Source organism: Alligator mississippiensis, chromosome 10 (assembly GCF_030867095.1).
Source record: "Alligator mississippiensis isolate rAllMis1 chromosome 10, rAllMis1, whole genome shotgun sequence".
Taxonomy (NCBI): domain Eukaryota; kingdom Metazoa; phylum Chordata; order Crocodylia; family Alligatoridae; genus Alligator; species Alligator mississippiensis.
This window is the reverse complement of record NC_081833.1, coordinates 14,589,485-14,607,104: the sequence shown is the minus strand read 5'-3', so window position 1 is coordinate 14,607,104 and position 17,620 is coordinate 14,589,485. Positions and strand designations below refer to the sequence as shown.

General features: G+C 41.2%; 1 protein-coding gene across 1 annotated transcript in view; it reads left to right on the top strand.

The window, feature by feature from the left end:
• The window catches only part of LOC102574601 (septin-2), a 62,982-nt gene that overhangs the window by 35,795 nt on the left and 9,567 nt on the right, over window positions 1-17,620 (top strand). The window contains exons 9-12 of the mRNA XM_006270931.4: window positions 78-223; window positions 2,344-2,427; window positions 3,516-3,573; window positions 11,282-11,375. Of these exons, the coding sequence (XP_006270993.1) occupies window positions 78-223; window positions 2,344-2,427; window positions 3,516-3,573; window positions 11,282-11,350 (357 nt within the window). The 3' untranslated portion in view covers window positions 11,351-11,375. The remainder of the gene's footprint in view (window positions 1-77; window positions 224-2,343; window positions 2,428-3,515; window positions 3,574-11,281; window positions 11,376-17,620) is intronic.

The following is a 17,620-nucleotide window of genomic DNA, read 5'->3' as shown; positions in this document are numbered from 1 at the left end:
TTCTGTCTTCTAGTGAAATGTGTTCTAGATTATAACACTACAGAAATAAATTACTTTTGTTCTGTTGTCTTATCTAGGCTAGCATTCCCTTTGCTGTTATTGGGTCCAACCAACTGATTGAGGTGAAAGGGAAAAAAATCAGAGGTCGTCTGTACCCTTGGGGAGTGGTTGAAGTTGAGAATCCAGAGCACAATGACTTCCTTAAATTGCGTACAATGCTAGTGTGAGTAAAAGCAAGCGTTAAATCTTTGACAAGAAGACTTTGCTTTTTGAAAAATATCTCGCTTTTGTATCTTCCCAGCAAAGTGTCCTTATTTCATTTGTGGATGTTTTTGTTTCTGTGTACAGAACACATCTTTCTAGCTGTATTGATTTTTACTTTCTTTCTGGAGTTTTTTGGTTCTTAGCGAGTGAAGTGATATACAGTGAAAGCTTTGCTATCCGGCATGAGTGGGATAAGGAGGGTGCTGGTCATCTAAAAATTCTGGTTATCGGAATTAATGCGGCGACGCAGGGTGGTGGATGGTGATGGCAGCTGCTGCTGTGTGCAAACTCCTCTCCTCCTGGGCTGGGCGGCACCTGTGCAGCCCGCACCCGCTCCCCACCCCAGCCCTACTCAAGAAATACTTTATGTGCATGCCAGATAATAGAATATTCCGGTTAGTAAAATGCCAGTTAACACAGCTTTTACTGCACAAATATACAGCTTGTATATTTAACTACATAGTGATTTCTTTTCTGCTGAATCACCTGTGGTGATTTTGGAAGATATGATTTATGTCAACTTGACTATATTAGTAACTTTCTTGCTTGCACCTAACTAAGCTACTAGTAAAATAAATGAGCATAAAGAAACAGTTTTTACAGGTCTAGAAGACTTATAATATACTGTAGAGTCTATGATGACTTAAGCCATCATTGTTTTCCTTTTGCTTCATACCGAGCTGTCCAGTTCAAGCCTGTCTTAAGATGTTCCTAAGCACTTCAGTATCCTCAGAGATTCCTTGGAATATTTTTGGAGCCACTCTCTGCCATCTGCTTCCAGCACATGCACACCTGAAAGCTTTATGCATGTTTTTGTGTGCTGTACACATGTACAGATTTATCTTTACATGTTCTTAGATTCATAGATAGTTAGGGGCTGGAAGGGACCTCACAAGATGATTGGGTTCAGTCCCCCTGCACAAGGCAAAAGACAACTGGGGTCAGGTGTCCCCAGTGAGGTGACCATCCAGTCTCCTCCTGAAGATCTCCAGGATAGGTGATTGCACCATCTCGGGGGGGAGTTTATTCTACAGTCTGGACACCCTGACTATGAAGACGTTTTTCCTAGAGTTGAGCCTAAAGCGGTCTTCCAGGAGTTTGTGGCCATTATTCCTAGTGTTCCCCAAGGGTGCCCTGGTGAACCTTGTTCACTGAGCCCTTGATGTATTCCCCTGATGTAGTGCTAAGCTGCCACCAAGTCCCCTCTTAACCGTTTTTTTTAGGCTGAGGAGGCCCAAGTCCCTCAGCCTCTTCTCATATGGTTTGCCTTGCAAGTGTCTGATCATATGGGTGGCTCTTCTCTGAACTCTGTTTTATGTGTATTGATTGTGATTGCTCTGTGACATGTAAATAGAGGGATTTTTAACGAGTAGAATTGCAGCAGAAGGGCTTGAAGGAATTTGTTCTGTTGGTTTACACTTCTAAAGTGCTCTAAAACAGAAGTTAAGATAGATTAGTTCTTACCTACTGATAATGTAGAAAGTGCCACTTAAGTGCAATAAACCTGATTTATTAATATACACTGTATAAATAATTTGGCTGTGAGACATTTTTTAAAGTGAAAGTGTTTATGGCAACTTTGTTACTGGAAACAATTTCATTATAGATTTCTGACATTTTAGCAAGGCTCTCTTAGACAGAGATCACCCTCTGCTGGTCACCCTTGATGTGTGTCCCTCTACAAATTGAAAGGTTTTGCATACCAGGAGGCTGTGGCACTGGGGAAGGAGATCCCCTTTGAGCACTTATCTCATGAAATTGCTTTTGATTACCAAACATAATGGAAAGGCAAACATGACTACAATTTGAAGACTGCTGCAAACATCTCTGAAGTTGAGAATAACAATACATTGCAATACAGCAGAATCAAGTTGGCTTTGAAGATCATTTTCAAGAAGGGAGGGGTGGAATTGTTGCCACTGTTCAGATGAACATTATTTGGCTGAAGGACATAATTTGTTACTGCTTACAGATTTAGTCCTAAGTATACGCAGCACTTGTGTTCTTGAAATGTGCGTTTAAACAGGTGATTGTGCCTTTGGAAGACGTGTAAAACACAAACCAATTTCCCTATTGTAGAACGCACATGCAGGACCTGCAGGAAGTGACCCAGGATTTGCACTATGAGAATTTCCGTTCGGAGAGACTAAAACGCACTGGCAAGTGAGTATGAGCTCCTTGGAGCTTTGCTTCTGTTTATCCTTTTGCACATGTGCTGTGGGGTGGATTTTCTTTCCCTGAAGTTCTTTCCTAGCTCATTTCTTCTGAAGTGCACCGTTAGAGTCTTTATCTAGAAACGGTTTTAATAGGCATTATTTCAGATGGAAGAGTAAGTAGGTAATACCACGTACAGATTGCTGTCTTGTTGGGTCCTGTTTTCATATCCTGTCCTTCATCCTTCCCTCATGAATTTGGAAATTTAAAATACATGTAGTAGCAGGGAAATTGCAAACGTTATATTTTTCTCTAATAGCAGACTGAGAAAAATACTCCTCAGTTGCTTTAAGTTTATTATTTTAACTGAGGCCTGGCCTCAGGGGACTAGGGTCGATGCTACTTCTCTTCTTAGTGCGAGGCTGGCACTTTTATTTCGATTTGACTTTGTCTTGTTCAGTGACTGGATATTCTGACATGCCCAGCTAGTTTGAACAGGCTCTGTGTATTTGGTTTTTGTTCCAAACTGTTGGTGTTACATTGGCATTCTATAATTAGACTTACTGTCCTCAATCTCCATGCATTTTTGTGCCCTTGACAGCCTTAGTTTCTTATGTGAGGAACGCATCTGCTAATGTTGCTTCCTTCCTGATGGCAGCTTGTGCCTTTCCCCACTCAACATTAAAATGTTTAATATTCACAGAAATACTTTAAGTTTCAAGGAGAGCAGAAATAACTCTTGCAGCAACTACCTGATAAACTTGTTCTGTGTCCGTGGTGGTAGAAGGTGGAAATGGCGGAGGAAATCTTTAAATTTACAGTAAATGATGGAACAAGACCTGAGATGCTTCCTGCACTCGTGTGTGAAACTAGAGAAGGAAAATGAGAAGATGAGTGACAAAAACCTACACTACAGAGTATTATATATTGTTTACTATAGTTTCTTAAATCAGTATGTCTTCCTCCAGTGAGAGAGAGCACTCAGTTTTCTTCTGCCTATATTGTCAAAAGTATGAGATTTGAATCTAGTTTGAGACAGTGTGCACTTTTCCTCCTCTTTTTCCTTACTCCATTCAATATGTATTTATGCCTGCTAGGCCTGTTGAAGAAGAAGTTGTAGACAAAGACAGGATCCTCCAACAGAAAGAAGCTGAGGTAAGGCAACATTCTGACCCTCTTTTTTTCTTTTGATTTGTTACAAAACTTAAATTTAAACAAGTGTGGTATTCAATTTTTGGGTGATCCAAGTAGGTCTTATAATGAGGTCTCATAATGAATTGTTTCCTGTGCTGTAAGAGAAAGTTGTATTAAAGTAGAGATTCCTGTGTTCAGGAGAACATGAAAAATCCCTTGATAGAAGTGTTTTGGTTGTCTTCTGAATAATTTCCATGTTTTATTTTCCCAGCTTTGATTTCTGTGTCCTAGTCCACTTGACTATCTTAGGCAACAGGTTGTCTAAGATTTTAGTTTTGGAGAATAGGGACTTGTACGCAGTTAGTTGTCTGTACAAACTTAATTGTATTTTGTGCGTACAGTGTTTACATTTACTTGGTTTATTTATATATTTATTAGAATTATATGCTGCTTTTCTCAGCAAAGACTCAAAGCAGCTTACAATAAGAGAACAGTGTAACTTCTAAAACAGGTTATAGACCCATATTTTGCACCTTGATGCTAATTCTCTTTAAATTTATGTCATGTACTTTTTGCTTGAACATTGAGACCTGCTTATATGTCTTAGCTCAGTTTATTCCTTTCAAGCAACACCTCGGGAAAGGTAGGTCCAAGGTAAAACTGCTTCTTTGATATAATTGAGCAATACTGTATGTTTCATTATGTTCTCGCAGCATATGGTATAAACACCCTGAGAATTAGCTTGTCCTTACACTTTTTTGCATAGTGTAGAAGCATATTATTGTGTCTTAAATCTTAGATTATTCTTGAAGTAATTGTTATAGTGCAAAAGTCATTTCATAGTGGAGAGATTGTGAATTGCCTGATTTATCTTAGCACGACAGGATGAGTTAGTGTCCTGTTGTCTGTCTGTCCGATCTCTTAATTTTTCCATGAGCACTACCTCTTGGTCACCCCACCCTCCCACACACACATACTGTAAGGTTGTCTTCAATCTTATTGCAGATAGATTTATTTTTCCTTTTCTGTACTTGTCATGTTAGAAAACCAAAATGCCACATCAGTAGTTCTTGGCTTGGTATCAATCTGATGTTTGTTATATCAGATATTTCCAGCATGCAGATGTAGCACTGACCCAGAACTTTGTTTAATTCTACATGCTATTGGAACCATATTTAGTTGAAGCTCTACAGTATGTATATACAGTATGCTACATCATTGATTGTTAGTCTCTTTACCCCCTCTTTTACCTTAACATAGCTTATCTCTAGGTCACAGTTAATGAATGGAGGAAGGGCATGATTAAGAGGTGGCAGAGCTTAAACTGGCCCTAACAGAGTCTTATAAAAGAAAGCATCTCTCTGTGAGACAGTATTTCAGGTGTACTATAAGAGGAACCTGACATTATTATCTCCTGAATTCCCTCTCTTCTTCTAGCACACGTAATAAAAATGGTCAGCTCCTGCTAACTGCCTTGTTGGCACACTTTTGTTTGGAAAATTCCTCACTGTTTTACTATGGGAGATGAGATGGCAATATTTCTTTTACTGTAACTCTTACAGTGCTAAAAACAGCACTGTAAGCTTGTGTTCCAGCAGCATTAGCACTCACATTGGTGGTGCTGAAATATCTCAGAGTATTGTACCCACAAATTGAATACAGTGTCTTTACTGATTTCCAGACTGAAAAACAATGGGCCAGCATCACTTGCTGCTTTGAAAAGTTTCAGAAGCATTATTTGGAAAGGTTTTTATTTCTTGTTACATGGACTATTCTGACAGCAGAGACAGACGGAGAGAGATGTTTAGTGATTAGTATTTCTCCTTGTTTTAAATATAAAACGTGCACATATACAGATGTAAATAAGTGGTCAGAGCGATCAAGACTTAAACTTATTGAGGGACAATGTCTACATGTTCCCTGTGGGACTAGCCAACTCTAAACAACTGCTGTTAAAGTTCAGAAGATTAAACTGAAACTTGAAAAAAACAGATGGATTTAAACTTTCAATGTCTCCTGTCCTTTGAGAGGCTTTTTTGTGTCATTTTTGGATAAGCTGGCATGGAATCTCTTCATCTCCAAGGCAATCTATTAGGTATAGGTTGGGGAGGAAAGAGGTGCAGAGGAAATGGGCTTACATTCTTTGGCTTTTGCTGAGAAAACAAACATCCATTTCCCCTTCTGCGTTGCATTCCCATCGGTAACGGTGCTTGAAGTTCTATTACAGTTTTGTGAGGTTTACATAACCTCAAAGGGAATGAAAGTTTGGCTTAGTGCCAAGGCCATCATTATCAAGGCATCACTTCTGCTAAATAATGATTCTTTATTATATCAAAGGACATGGCCCTCGGCCAGGTGGAATCATTAATCTCTAACATGGATTCTTCAACCAAATTACATGTCAGAAATGATCTTGTGGAGATTTAATTTGGCTTTTCTACAGATAGTGGGGTGAATTTTTTTTTCTGTTGATCTGCAGGTATAACACGACCTGGTTTTATGAATCGGGGGAGTGGAAAAAAAGAAAGTAATGGTTGTTTATACTCTTGTAAATCTATTGCAGTTTAGATTATTGTGACATTTTGCTATAAACAGTCCCAGTAATTTGTCTAGTAAAAACATATCCTCTTGCATCAAACTTGTTTGCAAGGACATTTGTTCTCATTGAAAAGCTAAAAGAATAAAACTTAAAGTCTGAGGCACTTGAATAGGACTGTTAGGCTGTGAAGTCACTATGGCATCAGGGTACGTGGGTTCTAACCCCAGTTCCACAACTATGTCTCTTTCCTCTGCTTCAGTTTCTCCATGTATCAAAAGGCAGACAGCACTTTTTGCAAAAGCTTTTTCTGGACTTTAGGAGGAAAGGTGCTATGCAAATGTGTAAACTAATTACCTCCAAATTGTGCTAGTCAGTGGCAAACCAAGCACCCTGTGATGAAGGTGCATACCTGGACATTATTCTCGAGGCAGTGAGCCTTAGCTCACTGGTGTTTGTCCCCCACCGGTAAATAGAGAACCAGGTAATAGTCAAAGTGTGAGGAATAAACCACAAGGGGGCAGTCTCCTCTGTTTACTTGTCATTTACTAAGTATCTTGGATAACCCTGGACTGGCTATTTAAATATAGTAAAATTAGTTTTTATTGCATGTGTTTGGGGAGATACTTAGTTGAAACTGTAGCTGAATAAAGTACTCCTATGAAAAGGCAAGCATGACTGCTGTTAAGAATGGAAGGGCACCAAACTGATGAAACAATCTTTAGAGCGTGATAAATTTTTCTTAGAAAATCAAGGGGGAGGAAGAAAAGCAATCGTCAGTGTCAGTCTGGTGGAGACTAGAAAGGTGTATATTTTTGCCTCCTTAAAGTTGCTTTTTGAAACTATGTAACATACGGGTACAATGTTCTATTGGTTGTTTCAAGTAAGAAATACTTGCTCATAAAGTACTGTCACTGAACATAATGATTTGTTGTCTTTTAAAAAATATAGTGTTTATAATGCCAGTGTGTCTTGTAAGTGCTGGCATTTCTCTTGATGGAAGTGTCTTTTTATTTTTTTGCAATATAATAATTTTGAGTAGACTGTTTTTCTTGGCCTTAATTAGCTGGATTAGTTGTAGCCTCTGGTATTGAAGGTATTTTTAACAAATACAGCAAGTTTCGTGGGAACATCCTGATATTACTGGAGAGTCCAGTGCTCCAAGTTCTATTTCTTTGTCTTGTTGTCTTCGTGCAGTCTCCTCCTAATCTGAATTTTACTGTGAAGTAGAATCTGGATATTTCTGTCCCTTATTCCATTTAGTTGAAAAAATGAATGTTTCATTTTCCAGTTAAGACGTTAGGTTCTTGTCCTTTTCCATCTATGGGGTTGTTGCCTAAGCGTTACTCAACCTGTTTGAGCACGACTTTTACAATGTGCAGTACTGCTGGTTCTGTGTTCTGGCCAAAGCCTACAACCCTGTAGGTTATAATCAGCCATATAATGCTGAGTTGTATCTCTGAGGTTTTTCGCAATGGCAGGATGCACAAGAAGGGTGCTGACTTCTTCTTTCTTTGATATCCTTGGTATTACATGGTTCCTTTTTAATTGTATTCTCTTTTCTCCTGCAAAATGCCTGTTTCTTTGCCTTAATAGTAATGGAAGTAAAATTCAGCCCTGGTGTGAGTAGCTCTCTCACCATTAAGATGGGTAGATTTTACCCTTAAGTAATTTTTGCTTTTGGACTTTTGCTTTGTCAGAATTTTTGGGAATTGCATTTCAAGAGATTCTCCTGCTTTTTGTTCCTGGTTTTATATCAGCCCTCTCAGGTTCCATATTATAACAGCCTCCTTTCTCAGGGGATAAATGTGAATTCCTTGAGGAGCATGTTCATACTGCTCCTGCATCAGCAAGAGGATTTGCTTCTGAGCTAAGTGAGATCAGAGTATGCTGCTCCCATGATGCTTCCAGCCCCTGCCAACCTAAGGAACAAGAGACTGGATGTATATGAAATATGAGCTTGAGTCTCTTGTGTGGTCTCTCCATAGCTCTGCTTCAAGGAGTAGAAAGAGTGTGTATGTTTGTCTTTATGTGCAGTTTGGCTGGTCTCTGACATTCTTTTTGTGAGGAGGAAAGGGATAAGTCACTTGCTGCTCTAACTTGCAGGAGTGGTTCTTTCATTCTTTCCTCATTTATAAGGATGAATATCAGACATCACTTCTCTGCATGCAATCTAGGTCAGCTCATTCTCCCTGAATCATTTTTTCTAACATTGCAAAATCAATGGATTGAGATGATTTTGTTGGCTTCCATACATATAATGCCACCTCCTCCAGCAATGAGGACTTATTTGAAAGGGCGTGCTAAATACAGTCTTCTATCCCTTGTATGCTCAGTGATTGGGGCGGGCGAAGTGGTGGGGGAATAACTGATTGTATGCAGTGAAACAAATAAGTCAGTCTGTTCCAGGCCGAACATATCTGCTGCTATCTGCAATTTTTGTTTCTAATGCAGTATCCTGTAAATTAAGACTATTATGAGTTGTAGATAATTCATAACTTTCAGGCTTTGAAGAGTGTTCCCATAGTATGTAAAAGTATAATTCTCATTAGTTAACAGAAAATATTATTAGCTGTATTGAAAATCCTTCTTTTATGCATGGAATTCTTCACTGGGTGTATTATACAGTTTAGCAGAAATTCAAACAATAATTACATTGCATAACTTTACAAATAGCCCACTAGCATTCTTTCCTGGTAACTAAACTGTCTGCTTCCCATACTTCCTTTTTTCTCTCTTCAAAACCATTTTACATCCTTTTTCAGCAAGTGCTGATACAGCCAGATTTAGGGTTCTATATCTACCCCCATTCAAATATTGTCTATGAAAAAATGCTATGATGAAGCACGTAGTGGTCTGTTTGGCCAAATTTTTAAGTATCTTTTTCAGATGTTAAGCTTTTGCAAATAGAAAGTAATCTAATTAGGTCTGTTGTATACCCTGGGTTTAGAAAAGGAGTTTTGGGGTGTCTCTACATGCACATTTGATGCAGGAGCAGTTTACGTGCGAGTAAACACTCCCAGGCAGGCATCTACATGTTCAGGGAAGCAGGAGCAGATTTGTTGCTAATGGCAGCAAATTGTTCCCACTTTCTGGAGCCTTGCAGTAGGCCCCTACTGTGACCAGGGGGAGCTCTAGGTTCCTCCTAGGTCAGGTATGGGCAATTATTTTGGGCAGAGGGCTGCAAGACAGGCAGCCCAGGGCAGATTAATATTAATTATCTAAATTTTTTTAGGGGCCTCACGGGCTGGATAGAATGGCTTGGCGGGCCACATCTGGCCCCTGGGCTGCATTTTGCCCACCCTTGCCCTAGGTGCTTGCCCAGGGGCTGGCAGGGAGCACAGAAGGGACAATGTTCCTCTGCCTCGGCAGCAGGGAGTTCCTGGCCCCAGCTCCCCCATCAGGGGAAGGGGACTTAGAGAGAGCTGCAGGGGAGGTACCAGCCCCTAGCCCCAATCCACTGGTGGGGCAGCCACCTCGCTGCTAGCTGTCCAGGGAGGGGTTGGGACCTACCCCACCCCTGCAACTCTTTCCAAGCCCTTTGTCCTGATCACCCAATTGGGGCACGGAGCTGGGACGTGCCCCTGGCCAAGACAGTTCCTAGCCGCTGCTCTTTGATTGTGGGGTGGAAGCACAACTAACTGTGTGGGTAGCTTAATGAGCATTGCATGCCAAGAAAGATCCTGTTGTTAATATTAACAGGGTTTCAGATGCTTGCCATTACATTATTTAGTTGCAGAAATTAACTATGGGGAAAATACCACATGCATAGTGTTTGCACTACTGTACTTCCTTTGTGAACATCAGCACCCTACATCAAGTTGGGTAAGCAAGATCCCTCTCTTGGGGAAACTGAGGCAGAAAAGCCCAACCTCGCCGATTTTAAACTGTGCCAACAGCTAAATAGAGAAGCTTATTAGAATTTGGAGAGAGAGAGGAAAGCAAGTCTTACTAGGTACTCACGCTTTCACTGTTAAGTGCTACACGTTTTCTTGGAAATAACCACAGTTTAAGACACAGACACATCAGTATCTTACCACCTGAGAAAACAAGCTAGTGATTTACATGATATCTTTTTTGAGAGTTGCATTCATTTTAGATTCATGGTAATAAGAAATGAAAAGGAAATAAGTCACTGAGATGGATTTTCAGATAATGTCACGTCATCATCCATCTCACAAATGCCCAAGTATCATTACACACACAATCATATAAGTTGCACACACAAATTAAGTACACATTTGCACATGTATTTTGTACTCTTACAATTCTGAAAAATTAAGTCTTCTACTATTTGCCTGCAAGTTGTACATAAATTTGTTGTAAATTTTAAACCACAGAGCCTATATACCAAACAAATTAAGTTTTTGTGCATCAGTTACTTGTTGCTATGGCAGGAGGGCCCTGTTATTCCATTAAATAATGGCAATAATTATATGGCAATGTCACTAGATACTATTTTAATTTTAGAATATTAGTTGGAGAATATTGTTGCATTTAGTCTGTGGTGGGGGGAAAAAACCCTCAGTTTTATATTCCAGTCATCTCTCCTACCCAAGAATTAGGCTTACTTTTCTTCTCTACGACTTTGTTTTTAGCTTCAGAACCATACACATAGCCCAGCAAATAGGGCACAGGACTAAGGAGTCAGGAGATGAATTCCATTTTCATCACTCATGAGTCGCTTAACATTTAGGGATGTTAATTCCGTTTTGCAGAATTGCCTGGTTAGTAAAATCAGACAACAGGCTCAAGATTGCTATTCACTCGTGGTGGTATGGCCTAAGCAATTGTAGTAACAAAGCTGCTTCACCTTATTTACCTACACAAACACAAAGGCCAACTTACAGGTCTATGAATATGACTTCAAAAGATCTGGGTTTTTACCACTGAACTCTCACAGTTAGGATTCTTGTGTGACATATTTGCTTGACAGTTGAGTCTTACATGATCTTGATGTGGCACTTCATGCCAAGAAGATCTCAGACTGGGACACGCGTTTAAGAAAGATGTGTTATAGTTAAATTCCATATTGTTAAATGCAGGGTGGGAAAGATACAAGACCTGTCTTCTGCCAAGGGAGGATAAGATTCACAACTTCCTGTATGCTGAGTACTTGCCATTGGATGCAAGAGAAATGAGTGTTAGTTGTCCAAAATCAGAATGCAATGTGTCATTTTTTTCCCTTCACAGTTGCGTCGCATGCAGGAGATGATTGCACAGATGCAAGCCCAGATGAGGATGAAGCCAGGTGATGAGTGAGATGCCAAACATCTGGCTACACAAGGTACAGTTTTTCTCGTGTGTGTGTGTGTGTGTGATGTCTGTCATACTTCAGTAATAGAAAGTGGAATCTTTTGTCATGTCTTCACAATGATGTTAATAAACAGTGGTGTTGGGGGTTTAAGAAATTTTAGAAACACTAAGATCGGTTACGAGCTAAGTAGATAGAGAGATCCTAGGGGTATTTTTCTATTTATTACTGGAGATCTTGAATACTTGATTTTAATCAGGGTCCTATTAAACTTGCCCCTCGCTCTTTAGCATGTATGTTTTTCTTGTAAGGGACTGCCTCTTCACTTCTGTTTCTTTCCAATGCCTAGGGCATCTTGGGTGTTTTCAGAAGCAAACATATAACCAAAGGTGTTCTGATTGCCTCAGGAAGAGGGACATAGCACAACTTGTATTGATGTAGTTGATCTGCATGTTGGCTGTCCAGCTACTATAATAACTTTAGAAAAGATCATTTAATTTGGTACTTCTGACAAGTTAAACTGAATACGGACCTTTTCATTTTTACTTTGAAGGCTAAGTTTAGTCTATCAGACTGCTCCACTGGATACAGAGTGAGCAGCGCAGTGGTACCCATTTCTTCCGAGATGGCAGCTCTGTTTTCCAACTGGGCTTTCTTCAGTGGTTTGCATAAATGTTGCACCTACTTTGTCTTCAAATCATAATTAAAAATTAAATCAAATGAGTCAGGAAATGAGCAAAAGAATAATATTAATAAGTTGCTTTTGCAGTTCAAAATGAAACCACCTGTCAATTACAGCAGAGAAAACACAGCCATTAGGCAATGCATTGTATCCCAGATGCATAGCTTTGTGCTGAAGAAGGCTAGCATGTACATTTCCTGCTATGCATCATGTAAGTGGGGCTCTTTCCCACCCTATTGCAAAGACATCCAGTGTTTTAGTGCTCGCCTATTCCCCAGACAGCTGCAAAGGAGGGGCAATAGGTTATGTTTCCTACTCCCCTTGCTCTGTTCTAATTACATGGTTTCTTTCATCAGGAATAGAAGATATGGCTTCAGTTCACACTAGTTTTTTGTAGCATTTTTCTTTGCATGTCTCTTGCCAGAATTATGTATTGTCTCATTCATTCTTGCATACAAGGCTCCACTGAGGTAAATCCGAATGGCTGGTATTTATTAATACATGCAATGGCTATTACCTTTGAAAAATATTTTGTGTATCTGTAGCAAAGTGTTGCTTAAAGTGAACTTGACTCTATAAAAAAAAATGAGAGCGGAGTTGTTAGCAGATTGCTTACTAATTTCAGTTTTTACAGTGTGTCAAAGGAAATTGTAGACAAACCAAATGTGTCCAGTAGATGCAGTTTCTTCATGTTTAAATTGATATGTAGTACAGTAGTCCTTGGGGCCTGAGTGTAAACCTCACAAGTGCTCACAGAAAACAGTTCTTATATTATTTAAAAATGCAAGCATCAAGCCTAAACACACATGAGGGTCCATGTTACTATTACTTAGTATTTCAGCTTAATACTCTAGTTTTTGGTTTGCTGGAATGTAAAGCCTGAATAAAATGGATTATATTATCCCTTATGACCTTGTGACAGCTGCCAACATTCCAGACCTAAAATAAGGGGATTTTTGTTGCCTTTACTTGAACCTTCACTTTTCCTGTTTACATTAAGAAAAACAACCCACAATTTATTTTAATCCTGCTAACGGAATAAGCTTGTTCACTGGACTCCTATTTAAGAAGAAAAAGCTGATGATTCTGCTGGGATGTATACCATGTCCCACGAGTGGAAGCTGTTTTTAAAAAAACAAAACCAAACTCTGGTCTCTTACCCCACCTCTCAGTTTGAAGTTCCCAGCAAACAGAAGCCTTCACAGCTGAGACTAGACTGACCATGTCTCCCCACCTCCAAACTAGAATACATAGTCCTGGAATTGAAATGCTAAACTGAAAGGTCACTTCTGGCTGAGCATGTTATGCATATAGCAGCAATGATTCAGCCTTAGTCTTTCACTTTTACATAGATACTAGCTGGTAAATTGGTGGGTTTTTAAAATTTGTGCAGTTTGAGATAGAATTATAGACCATTAGGGTTGGAAGGGACCTTAGGGAGGCCATCTAGTCCAAAGAAGAACCATCCCCAACTAGATCTTTCCAGCCAAAGCTTTGTCTAGCCAGGTCTTAAAAACCTCCAAGGATGGAGAGTCCACAACCTCTCTGGGTAACCTGTTCCAGTGTTTTACTACCCTCCTAGTGAGAGGTTTTTTTTCTGATATCTAACCTAAACTTCCCTTGCTGAAATTTGAGACCTGTTACTCCTTGTTCTGTCCTCTGCTACCACTAAGAACAGTCTAGCTCCATCCTCTTTCACACCGCCTTTCAGGTAGTTGAAGGTTGCTATTAAATCCCCTGTGTCTTCTCTAGATTAAATAAGTCCAGTTCCCTCAGCTTGTCCTTTTAAATTGTGTCCCCCAGCCCCCTCACCACTTTTGTTGCCCTCCACTGGACACTTTCCAATTTGTCCACATTCTTTCTGTAGTAAGAAGCCCAAAACTGAGCACAGTATTCCATATGTGGCTGTACCAGTGCTGGATAGAGGGGAATAATCACTTCCCTTGACCTACTGGCAACACACCTACCAATGCAGCGCAGTATGCCATTAGTCTTCTTGGCAAAAAGGGCACACTGCTGGCTCATATTCAGCTGATTGTTCAGTGTAACCCCCAGGTCTTTTTCTGCAGAGCTGCTGCCCAGCCAGCTGGCCCCCAGCCTGTACTGGTGCATGGGATATCATCCTGAGATATTTGTAGTGGCTCTGTTTTAGCATGGCTAGTCCTTATGACCTTTTTTTATTAAGCAGCTATTTTCACATGAAGTCTCAAGTGCCGTTGTACTTCACTTCCTTGTTTAAAAAAAAAAAAAAAAAGTCAGCCCTTGCTGGCATTTGTAAATGAGATATTTGCACAACACCATATAAAATATCAAATTGCATAAAACTGCACTCGGCTCTCAACATTTCTGCTACAACTGCTGTCTGCAAGCACAAAAGAACTTTGGACACAAGAAGGCGTGAAGCTTTTATTTTGATTCCAGGGCATAAACACTGACTGCTAAGCAATACAGTAGCTGAGAGCTGGCTGTTAAATCCCCTGTGTCTTCTCTTCTCTTTGTAAGTGGGAAATTTTGCATCCTAAATCTAACCATACCCTTTTCTGGCCTTAGCTAGTGGAATGTGGCAAAATGAGACAATGTCTGTAGAAATATTTTTTTTGAAGGTTGCTATTAAATCCCCCTGGGTATTGACTGGCTAATAGTGACACTAGCCTTCCCTCTGCTCCAGAAAACTCATATCCAGTATTGCTATAAGGAGCTTTTTAAAAATTGGAGCAGAATTTATCTCAGTCCATGTTTGCATCCATGGCACACTTTTGTGGGTCTGTATATAATGCTTTTTTTGTGGGTTTTTGCATTACTGAGGTTCCCTCTACACATTACAGGTATTGCAAAGTTGCAAAGTTAACTGGTTAATTGTGCAGTTACCTGGAGATCAGCTACACATGCAAAGTAGATATCACACCATAAGAAGCTCCAACCAGCTATAAAGACAGACCTCAAAAATGTGTACTAACTTTATAGTTGGTTGCTATTGAGCTTTAACTTGCCTGCTGGGAGCCCTGTCAGTTGATGGGCTTCCAGCTTCAGGAGTGCCCAGCCATTAAAACCCCTGAGCCCTAGGGATTACGATCCTCTGGCTTGGGGATGCATGGGGTGCTCTGCAGCTGGGAGCCCCTCAGCTGGGGTGTGTGGGACTCTCAGCCATGGGAGCTTACTTTTTGCTGGTGCACGGGGAGTTTGGGATTGGGTTCCCCCTGGACCCACAATAAGGTGTGATGGGATCTAAAGTGCGATCCCACAGTCACATCTCCTGCTGTGCATGTGTGGCATGGTAGGGGGGTGTGCATCACTTATTAGATCCCATGACGTCTACCTGCATGTATAGAGGAAGCCTGATGAAGCCCTTATATTAGGTCACTGTGTTACAGACCAAAGGGCTAGTAGCGTGGACTTTTAAGACATTTTTATTTTGATACAAAATAACATGAATCCTGGACTGTTTCAGTTTCTTTCCAGATGTGCTGTACCAGCAATCATTGCAAAATTGGTCATAACAAAGCACAGTTTCTAACCAAATATCCATAAAAGTTGTCTGGATCTAGCTTAACATATATTTGAAAAACATACATATCTTTGAAATACTAGGGGTGAACAAATTTTGGTTAAAAATTTCATGTCTACACCATTTATTTATAGGGCTTGCCATTTGTTAAGTAGCCATTGAACTAGAGAATTTCTGCGGTTTTTGTCAAAACCAGATCACTGGATGTACCAAGCATGGAAGTAGGACAGATCCTTAGTTGGTATAAATCATTGCAGCTCTGGTGCTGGGTTGTCTAAACCAAAGGGCTGACATGGGAGCCCGTCAGCAGCTCTAACTAATACTACCCCAACTACACTGTTGGGTTGGGGTTGTAGTTAGGGTTAGGCTTGCCACACTGCCTCCCTCAAACTATTTTGAATGTTCATGCACATACCCTAATATGGATCTCTTGGGGTTTTCTGTTGCAGAGGAGTGTGTGGTTTTTTGCAGGTCCAGTGAGTGCGCAGCCAAATGGCACAGCCACTGTCCACTTCCAACACACCCACAACCTAGAACTTGATCTCAGGCCTTCCTCTCTTGGGTGGATAAAAGGGTTTGCAGCAGTCTCCACAACAATCTGGTTATACGTTGAACAAAATTGTTGGCGAATCATTGAAAACAAAAGTAAAAATGCAGGGATCTGCACCTTAGTCTAAGATTTCTTATTAATTAGGCGGAAGCCTCTTCTCTTTGTAAGTGGGAAATTTTGCATCCTAAATCTAACCATACCCTTTTCTGGCCTTAGCTAGTGGAATGTGGCAAAATGAGACAATGTCTGTAGAAATATTTTTTTTGCCTCAGATACTCTTCAGAAAGCTTTCTGAGAAGTCAGTCCTCTGAGTGTTGCAGCTGCTTCCTTCTACCCACTGTCAATTGTCTTTATTACTTTTGTAATATAAATAAAATTGAGAAGGTGAGTTATAGGGGTGCATCGATAGAAATTATTTGGGTCGATACCGATTGCTGATTTTTAATGAGCTGTATTGGATGATACTGATCCAATTGCTGATATGCAGCCCAGCAGCTTGGAGAGCAGTATCTGGCTGGTAAGTCTGTTATGGAGGAAGAGGCAAAGGGGGAGGGAAGGGGCATGCAGTGGGGCGGATCAAGGCCCCTGTGGTGAGGGAGGGAGAGGGGTCGGGCAGGGGCAGTGGCTGCCCAGCGGGGGTGGGGCAGGGCATGGGACGGAGCTGCGGCTCATCTAGGGGGTGCAGGGAGAGGGGGGCGACTCCCACCGCTACGCACATCCTGGGGGGCATGTATGCCCAGATCCATGCACAGGGCGAGGGCGGCTGCAGCTGCCAGCTGGGGTCAGGGCTGGTGTCGGGCTCTTCCCAGCAGGGTGGGACTGGGCCTGGGCTGCGCTTGGGGCAGGCGGTGGCAATGCTGGGAGCAGGGGCTATGGTGAATTTTTGAAGCGACCATAGCCCACCTTTTATAGCCCCCCCTCAGTACAGCCCCAGCCCAGCCTGCAGTGGCAGCCCACCCTTGCCCTGCGCACAGATCCGAAGGCACATTCCCCCATGGCCTTCTGGGGTGCATGTAGTGGTGGGAGCTGCCTCCTCTCCCCATGCCCCCTGGACAAGCTGCTCGCAGCTCTGTCCTGTGCCCCACTCCGCCCCAGCTGTGCAGCCCCACTTCCTCCCTTACTGTAGGGGCCTTGATCTGCACCCCTCCATGCCCCTTCTTCCCACAACAGATGTACTAGCCAGATGCTGCTCTCCACGCTGCTGGGTTGTGCTCCTGGCCGCCTGCATGCTGCGCTGCAGCTGCGCACATTCACGGTGACATTAACGGCTGCATCAGCCAAAAAAAAGCAAATTGCCGATAATGGCAATTTTCCTTATGTTGGTGCCCATACGATATGGGACTAATGCATTGGTGCACCTCTAATAAGTTGATTTGCCTCTTGCATTAATTAAAATTCAGTTAAACTGTTCTTCATAGATTGTCCTCCTCCCCAGATGCAGAAGATGTTGAACAGATCTCATCCATATCTTTGGCAGAGATTCTACTAGTTAAGTTAGGTTTGCTTGCTTTTTTTCTTCTGAGTAGGTAGAACTTTCACAT